The sequence below is a fragment of the Kryptolebias marmoratus genome, linkage group LG20, assembly GCF_001649575.2.
Source record: "Kryptolebias marmoratus isolate JLee-2015 linkage group LG20, ASM164957v2, whole genome shotgun sequence".
NCBI classification, from domain to species: Eukaryota; Metazoa; Chordata; class Actinopteri; order Cyprinodontiformes; family Rivulidae; genus Kryptolebias; species Kryptolebias marmoratus.
In genome coordinates this window covers 23,533,425-23,543,293 of record NC_051449.1, presented here as the reverse complement: position 1 = coordinate 23,543,293, position 9,869 = coordinate 23,533,425, and the positions used below count along the sequence as shown (strand labels likewise).

Here is a 9,869-nt window from a genome sequence, read left to right as displayed (position 1 = left end):
TGAAATGTGTCCAATGGTTCATGAGGTATCTGTCTAACACTACAGACACATGAAAACACACACAGACATGATCAGAAACATTATCACCGCTTTGCCATTAATAATCACTGAAGTCAACCCTAACCATTGCTTCCTTATTTTTTAAATTGACAATAAACTCATCATTTGACAGCCACCAGTTATGACTTTACAAACTGGTTCAAACTGATTATTTTTGATACACTGAGTTTTACTGCATTAGAGGTTAAATGTGTTCCTACAAAGGCGCTACGTAAAGGTGGGCCGAAACAACACTAAACTAAACCTGTGTCTATGCTCCAACAACCCCAAAGTCTTCTCATGAAGTTTAATCTGGAGTTTAGGCCAGGGATGTGTGGAGGAGGTTTCTAAGGTTTTACAAAAATAAAATAAAATCTTTATATGTCCAACATTTTGGGAAATGTCGGGTTCAGCTCTTTAGAAGGAAGAAAGTGAGCAAACCACTGCAGTGAAAATCATTTTGAAAACTAGCTTAGTGATTCTGCCCTCTGCTGGACAGAAGCTGAACTGTCCAGTGCAGTGGCATGCTTTAAAACTAGTGAGTTGCTTTGTTGATACTATCTGAACTCTCATGCAAATCACTTTCCCTCATGAGGGTCATAGGGACTGTTGGAGTTTTAAAGCTTGGAATTGCAATTTTCAGATTGAACTAAGCTCTTCTAATAAGACAAACTTGTTTGAAACAAAAATAATCATCAAGGCTCAAACAATAATATTTCTGTTTTGGACAACAGAATTTATACCAAAACTTCTGTTATTTAATTTTTAAAAAAGTGTTAACATTTTTTTTATCATCAAAATCCTACAAATGTCAATCACCCAAAAGTGCCATTTACCATACATGAAACTTCACATGCTTGCCTGCTGAAAGGTTGTACATGTGCAACTATGTGTAGGACAAAAAGGACCTTCCCTTATGCAACATAGAAAATGAACACAGGACAGCCAAACTCATCTGAATACCCAAATTTATTTCAAAACATCTGAATGTGATGAAGTCCACTGAACATGAGACTGACAGCATTGACTGCTCCTCAACGCTGATCTGCTCCTCAGTTTCAGTGGAACTGTGAAGAAAAGACTTCAGTCAAAAACCAGACAACTTGCAAGATTTGTAGCCTAAATTCACAGTTAAGAAACAATTCAGATTTCTACAAGGGATTTCTATTTTGTGCTCATTAGGTATTAATCATTTTAAAGATAAAAAACCCATCTCACATTTCATCTTAAAAGTACCTTATATAGTAGTGTCTTGAAAAAGTATTCATACTCCTTTACCCTTTCTACTTTGCCACGTTACAACCACCAATTTTTTGAGAGACTAACAACGTAACAAAATGTATTTTACAAATAAAAATCTGAAAAGTGTGGCATGCAATTATATTCACCCCCTTAACTCTGATACCTCTAAAACCCAGAGCCACCATCTGCCTTCAGATACCCATCACCATTTGTGTCATTTAATCTCAGTATAAATCCAGCTGTTCTGTGAGCCTCAGAGGTTTGTTACATGACATTAGTGACAAAACAACATCATGAAGACCAAAGAACATGCCAGACAGGTCAGGAATAAAGTTAAGTTTAAAGCAGGGTTAGATTATAGAACAATATCCCAAGCTTTGAATATGTCATGGAATATGGTTCAATCCATCATCTGAAAATATAAAGACTATGGCACAACTGCAAACCTACCAAGACATGGCCGCTCACCTACACCGACAGGCCAGGTGAGGAGAGCATTAATCTGAGGAGTGAAGAAGCTCAAAACTTTGGAGGAGCAGCAGAGAACCACAGCTCAAATATTAGTTCTGCATTCCACAAATCTGTCATTTATGGAAGAGTGACAAGAAGCGAGCTGTTGTTGAAAGAATACCAGAAGCCATTTAAGGACATGGCAATGGAAGAACCTGCTCTGCTCAGGTCAGACCAAACTAATACAGCACATCACTCTGAACACACCAGATCTACAATGGAACGGGTCAGATCAGGTGTTAGAATGGTCCAGTCAAAGTCTAGAGCTAAATCCAACTGAGACTCTTTAGCAAGACAAACTGCTGTTCACAGATTCTCTCCATTCAACCTGACTGAGCTGCAGCTGTTTTACAAAGAAGAATGGAGAAAATTTCAGCCTCTAAATGTGCAAAGCTAAAGGTGGTTCTACAAAGTATTGACTTGGGGGATGAATACAAATGCAAGTTACACTCTGATTTTTTATTTAACAAAATAAAAAACAAACAAACAAAAAAAAAAACGATGGATCAGTTTTCTTCCACTTTAAAATTATGTGCCATTTTGTGTTGTTTTATCATATAAAATGCTAGTAAATACCTCGAGAACTGTGGTTGTAATGTGACAAAATGGGGAAAGGTTGAAGGAATATGACTACTTTTTCAAGGCTCTGTGGTTTGTTTCACAAAGATGGACTAGAAGTAACAGTTTAATGATGTCCAATGCGTGGGATTTGCTCCTCACCTATCGCAGCCTCCTTGCTTCTCTTTCAGACTCTAGAAGAGTCAGAACATCTCCTTCTCTGACTGGACCCTTCACATTTCTGATGATGGAGCGGTTGCTGTCATCCATGAATTCAACACGCACCTAAAAGATGGAGCACACAAAAACCTTTTTAAAATGGATTTTCTTCTTAACTCATTTCTCCCACTCAGTACCTTACAGAGTCAGTCATAACTCTAGATGCAGCCAACGTTGAAGTTATGTCTCCAGCCTCCTGAGGATTTGTTTGGTGTGCATTTTTTTTTTTTTGGCGTAGTAGGACATGAGACATAAAAAAAAAAACTTTAATTCCTGTACATCCCCATACAGGATCACCAGTTTCACAAGATTCAGGCAGACCATTAAAAAAAAACTTTATTCTCTCCCCATTGCTTTTTGCCCTCTCCCTTGAACCGCTGGCCCAGAAAATTAGACAACACCCCTCTGTACTGCCCATCTTAGTCAAAGGTACCGAACACCGCATATCTTTATATGCGGATGATATTTTACTTTATATTGGTGACACAGGGTCCTCTTTAACGCATCTTCTATCCGTCTTCGATCTGTTTGGCTCAATATCTGGTTATAAAATTAACTGGAGCAAGTCGTCATTGTTGCATCTAGGTTCGATTATACCAACCTCCCCCTTGCCATCTAGCATCCCAGTGGTGAGCCATTTTAAATATCTTGGGATTGACATCTCTCCCTCTATATTTCATATAGCCTCACACAACTTCCAGAGGGCATTTAACCTTATTGAGAAAGACTTACAGCGCTGGTCAAAACTCCCAAATTCTCTTCAAGCCCGCGTGTCGATAATCAAAATGGATATCCTCCCGCGTGTTAATTTTTATTCCTCAATGATTCCTCTTGCACCACCAAGAGGTTACTGGGACAGGCTTCACTCTCTCATATCTAAATTTATTTACAATGGGAAGAAACCCCGTTTGAAATTGAGAACACTTCAACGAGATAAAACACTTGGGGGCTTGGGTCTACCGAATTTTAAGATGTATTTTTGGTCCTTTATGCTCCGACCTTTGCTTGTATGGTTGAACCCTGAGGTCTCGGTTTCTTGGAAACCAATTGAAGAAAATATTTCCAAACCATACAGGCTGGAGGACTTGATATACTCTAAGATACCTCCTAATGAGGCTAAATCACAATTAGGACCCATAATTTCCTCGCTTCTTAGAACTTGTCATTCAGTGCTGAATCTTACAAACACCAACCTGAAATGGCATAAACACTCTCCTATATTTAATAACTTTTCCATCCTCATTGGAAACAAACCATTTTCATTCCCTAGGTGGAGGGATAAGGGTGTTAATGTCCTCCAAGATCTCATGAACAATGATGGCCTACGTTCTTTTAGTGACCTACAATCTGCGTATAGTCTGCCAGGTTCTACTTTCTTCTTTTATTTACAGCTCAGATCGGCCATGAAAGCATATGGGGTTCCATGGGGTGGGCCTCTCCCAATCCATCCCCTACAAGAACTTCTTGCCTCACAGGGTCAGACACGTGGCATTGTTTCTAAATTATATAAATTTATTTCAGATCCTCGTGCCAGACTCCCTGTTGAAAATATATGGGAGAGGGATCTTTCCTTTATGGGAGATATAGAAATCTGCTGGGATACAGTATGGGAGAATCTCCATAACACATCCAAAAACCCTGACCATCAGCTTATTCATTTTAAATTTATTCATAGGATGTACTTGACACCCAGGAAACGTCATGCTATGAAAATTATTACATCTCCCATTTGTGACCTATGTACACTTAAGGTTCCAGGTTCTTTTATGCACATGTATTGGGATTGTCCCAGTGTGGCTTCTTTCTGGAGGCAAATTTCCACTACGTTGAGTGATTTGCTTAAATTTGACATTTCTTTATCACCATCTTTGTTCCTACTTAATGACGATTCCACTTTAGAACTTTCCTCTCAGCAAAAGCGCATGCTATGGGCAGGCCTCACTGCAGCTAAGAAGATGTTGGCTCTACGATGGCAACCACCACACTTATTGCCTTGGCAACAATGGGCCAACTCCTTTCTAGATATCGTCATGATGGAGAGGTCAGTGGCCAGGATGCACACGGCCAGTCAAAAAACGATTAGAGCTTGGGATGCAGCTTATTCTTTGATCAAAGAAAGAGTGCAACATAATGCTATATAATCTTTCAATATATAACTGTTAGTGATGATTTAATCTTTGCAACTCTCCACTTCCATATTTATAATTTCGAGATCCTTGGGAACAGGGTAGGGGGTCGCCATGGGGTTGTGGGTTGGGGGGTGAGGGGGGTCACACTGTCTTCTATTTCTATGTTATATCCCATCTAATGTAACTACATTGTAATGTACATGTTATTGTGGAAGTAAAACAACAAAAATAAAAACATTTGATCAAAAAAAAAAAAAAAAACTTTATTAAAAGGAAAAATCTGTTGAGCACATGAACCCAAGTGATACTTTCAGCTCTGCTGACGATTCAGCAAACAGTTCTCTAACACAAAAACAAACTAAAGCTAGAAAAGCTTAAGTACAACCTAAATTATTTTTTTCCCCCTAACCTGTTGACAAATTTTATAGACCTCATTATCAGCCACAAGTCACTAAACTAAAATTTCTACCTAAACTTTCACACAATGACTGCTGGAGATGGGTACCAGCTCCACAAACCTACATGAAAAAGTAGGAAAAGAAAATGGTTGGATGAATGGACTATACTCCAGACACTTAATTTATGGAAACTAAGGATGCCTAAACTCAAGGTTCCCACAAATATCCTGTTTTAAAAATGCAGATTTTTCTAAACTAAAATTTTCAGATTTATAAATTGATTTTTTGCCATTTTTGTTATTCAATTACAAACTCTGTAACTGTACAGTAGCCTGTATCCAAAAGACTGACAGCAGAAAATTACACTTTGTAATCACTGTGTTCCTAAATCCACAACACATATTAACTTATCTTTGTATGTTTGTCTTTAATGTGATACAAACCTGATGTGAAAAAACTAAAAAAGGCAGAAAAAGTTGTCTTGAATTTTTGATAAGGAAAAAACAAGAGCGTACCGGGGCAGAAGGATTAGACACTGGAGCATGTTATCCTGTACCAATCAGCTGTAATTTGTAACGTCTCAGGAACTTAAAAAAGCTGACAACACAAGGTTATTGAAACAGTGTGAACTTTTCACATTTGACTCACTTAACGAATAATTAGGGCTGAGCAATCAGTGACAATGACCAGATAATTTGTCAACATCCATATTTCTCATTTTGGAAGGGATAGTCTCAGAACTGTGGTCATAACTGTAATCACCATGAGGAGATTAGAGGCACACAAATAATGCTTAGTACTTGTGTAAAATGTAGAAATAGGTTTAAAGGTAGATTACATCCACACACTGTTTGACATGATCTGCACAAATACAGACATCCATATTTATCTACAAAAGACTGTTTATAAACTGTATCCTGAAATAAAGACGCTCTCAAATTACACTTAGACATAGGACGTTCAGTATGTTTGACCATGTGTCTTTTCTACATGTACAAATGATTTTAAAGTAGCCATGCTGACAAAACTTTCAAAAAAGGTTTAAGTTAAAAGAAATTATTTTGATACTCATGTATCTAGGTAAAAAAACCCAACAGGAGTTACAGTGTTTGAATAAGGTAAATCTTGAAGCTAAAGGTCCTGAATTTCTATTGAACAATGTGAAGAGTTCTGTTACAAAAAATTTGGCAGAAATTTTGTGTTGGCATAGTTTTAAAGATTTCTATGAAACTTTTAGCAAACGTCCTTTGATGAATGTTCAGAATGTACTACCTCATGAACATCAGGTATTTTTTTTAACTACAACTAAATCCTTACTCACCCTGAAGATAGTATACTTTCCTGTGGTATAAACTGTCATTACCATTTCCACATTTTGCTGCTTATAAAATGTGCCACTGACAAATCCTACTAGTTGATTTAGGGAGTATAAGTAGTTGACAAACTAAGTTTAATAGGTTGATGAGGTTTTTTCCCGTACCTTCCTGAAACCCAAGGAATTCTGTGTACTTTTACTATTTATGATCTAATTTCCATTAATCCAACTCACTAGCTAAGAAAAAAAACAACTCTTTTTAAGGTTGGCCTTGAAAGGCAGGAAAATCTAAAATTTAGTGTTTAGAAGCAAAACTGCAGTCATAGAGCAATAGACCTACTTAGACACCAACCATGACTAAAATGTGTCTTTACCAAGTAAACACATTTTGAGTTCAAAAAATAACTTGCAGTATGTCGAAATAAGTAGGATAATGCAATGGCTAGAAGACTGGGTAGGTGAGCACTTGCTCTGACAGTGTTAGCATACCTGTGTACATTGTCCCTGGGAACCAGTCCTCCCGAGCACCTTGGTGACCTGAACAGAAAGAAACGGCGTTACAACAACATACATTTCAATTACACTCCTTGATGAATTCGCGCAAAAAATACGAAAAAAGCAAGACAAGAGTCCGCTGCTAAGAGCGTGTAGCTGGAATCATGGCCGAGTCTCCATAATGGAAGCGCGAGAGCGGAGGAGACGTTTTCAAACTATTAAAGACAAAATACTAAACACAGCTTTTTAAAAATGTAACTAATTGGAACAGTACGCATTACTGCCACAGAGTGTACAACAACCAGCGATTTATTGATGGGTTTAAGGCGTTTTCTTACTCTTGCAAGCTTGATCGGCTGCACGCGGCTGGCATCCATGTTGTCAGGTTAGACCGGAAAGGAAGTCACGTGGTGCGCGGACGGAATATAAGTCAACTGAAATGTTGGTGTTTCACTCAGTTTGATAATTTTAATTTGATTTTAATTTAATTAAAATTAAACCAGCCAAATATGATTAAAAATGAACGCAGGCAACATTAAAACAATATATATATATATATATATGTATATATTTTTAAAAGTGCAACTTCCCGTTCCGGTGGACTGGAACATACCATTTCCCAAAGCTGATGTGGGGGAACCAGTGACTTATATGGATCCATATATCCATATAAGTCATTGGGGGGAACGCTCGCTCTGCAATGTGTGTAATTCATATGTAATTGGGTGATTCTCTGAATTTGGTGCACTTTGGGTTCTCAGGTTACTGAAAAATATAGGCCTACCACAATTTTTTTTTGTTTCTGAACATTACATCAACTGAAAGACTATTTGAACCTCTGAAAAAATGTGTTTTCCCACCTTCTGCATGAAATCCCATACTATTAGGAATTTCTTTGTAATTTAGGTTGTTTTAAATTCAACCCCGTAACATGACAATTTTATTCTTGTATGAGTATGACTGTAAAACATAATCACAATAAATGTTCCAGTTCCTTTGTAATCACCTGTCCCTTATGTAAAATAACTTGTTGTGAGTATATTTTATTTGATTCTAAATAATAATAATTTGACTGTCAAGTAGAATATGGCAACTTAATGTACAATCGGTCTTCATAAATCATGAAAATACACTTTAACATAAACATTAGATCATGCTTTTTATGTGTTCTACTCATCCTCTAAACCACACGTGTCAAACTCAAGGCCCGCGGGCCAGATCCGGCCCTCTGTAACATTTCATCTGGCCTCCAAGACGTTTAGATTTCATTCGGTCCGGCCCTCTAGTCTGGGACAGATCAAGTCTCTGATTCTTGATTCTTATTTTGCTTATTTTTGGAGTCTAATTAGTGAAGTTTTCTCTTGACAGTGACTTAGAAGCCAACAATATATAGTTTTAATTTCTGTATGATCAGGTTGCTGTTGATAGCTTTTAAAAAAATCTGTTTTAATGTTAAAAAATTGATTTAAAAGCTGAGTGAGGCATAAGAAATGACGGCTAATGATGAGCTTTTTGAAGTTTGATCTAGTTGTCTGCGTTCATTAAAGTATGTTTGCTCTAAATTCTGTATAATCTGTAACTGGGAAAAGGTCATTGATATTTCTATATGCATGATTTGAAATAATACATATAAAACTAAGGTTAATTTATGTAATTTTTAATAAATATTGATCGTGACTGGCCCTTGGCTAGGACAAAATATTTAATTTTGGCCCCCTTGCGCCACTGGGTTTGACACCCCTGCTCTAAACATTACATACAGTTCAACAAACATTTGTCTAATACTTGTTATTATTGTGGTGATTTGGTTTTTCTATGGGTTTTGTTTATGTTTTATTTTTATTTGGTTTGGACTTTTGTTTTGTTTCTATTCTGTTGTATTTGCTTTTTGTTTGGTCTCATGTTCATGCTTTTGTATTCACTCCTCCCCAGTCACCCTTTTGCTGTTTCCTGGCCACGCCCATCTCCACCTGCCCATGACTGCTCCCATACACCTGAATCCACTTACCACAATTATCCTCTGCACTTTAAAACCCGGTCATTTCTCTCCATACCTCGCTGGTCCATTGTCTAAGGTTTGTCTAATGTTTGTCGTTTGTTTGCTTGTTGTTTTTGCCGTTACTTCCTGGTTCTGCTACTCCGTGCTTTGCTCAGTTTATCTTTTTGTTTTGCTGCCATGTCAGCTTTTGTTTTGTTCATTCTTTAGTTTAATAAATTAGTTTCTTTTTAACATGAGTCTGCGCTCTGGGTTCGCTTTCGTCACTCCACATCATGACAATTATTACCAACAAATGTATAACAATGTAACAAGTAACATGGTTGAACACACTGTGACAGGGTTGAATGAATGACAACATTTGATCAAGTTAAAATGTACTTTAATTAATTCATTAAAACAAACAAGATGAACGACATAAGCAACAGTAGCAACAGCAACAGTTTTGTCTCTTTTTTATTTCTGGCATTCTTGTACTTCCTCCTAATGTCACAAATAGGGTTTCATGGTGCAGTAAAGTTTTCCTCACCATGCTGTTCACAGTACAATTCTTCAGCAACTGATGGACTTTGGACTTGGGAGAGTCTTTATTTTTGGTTGCTTGCTGGAATCTTTTCTTGTATTTTTCTGTCTGATTCTTCTGATGTTTGAGTTTCCTTTTTAGTACTTCTATTTCTTTGCACAGTTTGTCTCTTGCTTTTCTGGATGCTTTCTTACCTGTTGAATGACCAGTGGTGGAGAAAGTACTCAAACAATGTACTTAAGTAAAAGTAAGAAAGAAGTGGCTTTTAAAACTACTTAAGTATTAAAAGTAGAAGTACTTGTCGACTGTATTACCTAAAGGCTAATACAATGTCCTTAAGTGTACCTATCATATTTAATTTTAATACATCAGTAATGTACCATTTTAATGAACAATGCTGATGATTTGTTGCTTACAGCTAATGAAAACATGACATTTCTGATTA

General features: G+C 37.1%; 1 protein-coding gene across 1 annotated transcript; it reads right to left on the bottom strand.

Annotated features, from left to right (window-relative positions):
* Window positions 1–990: 990 nt before the first annotated feature.
* On the bottom strand, window positions 991–7,344 carry rps28 (ribosomal protein S28). The gene is made up of 4 exons (XM_017431334.3): window positions 7,244–7,344; window positions 6,900–6,947; window positions 2,512–2,634; window positions 991–1,106 (listed from the first exon to the last, which is right to left on the bottom strand). The coding sequence occupies exons 1-3, from the start codon at window positions 7,280–7,282 to the stop codon at window positions 2,512–2,514; spliced, it is 210 nt and encodes a 69-aa protein (XP_017286823.1). The 5' UTR covers window positions 7,283–7,344; the 3' UTR covers window positions 991–1,106.
* Between the last annotated feature and the right edge of the window lie 2,525 nt (window positions 7,345–9,869).

What these genes read in the sequence shown, in the direction of transcription:
- rps28 (XM_017431334.3), bottom strand. Translation starts at nt 7,282, where the DNA reads ATGGATGCCAGCCGCGTGCAGCCGATCAAGCTTGCAAGA. An exon ending in AGCCGATCAAGCTTGCAAGA is followed by an intron (nt 6,948 to 7,243) that starts GTAAGAAAACGC and finishes CTTTCTGTTCAG; the next exon opens with GTCACCAAGGTGCTCGGGAG. An exon ending in CCCAGGGACAATGTACACAG is followed by an intron (nt 2,635 to 6,899) that starts GTATGCTAACAC and finishes TCCATCTTTTAG; the next exon opens with GTGCGTGTTGAATTCATGGA.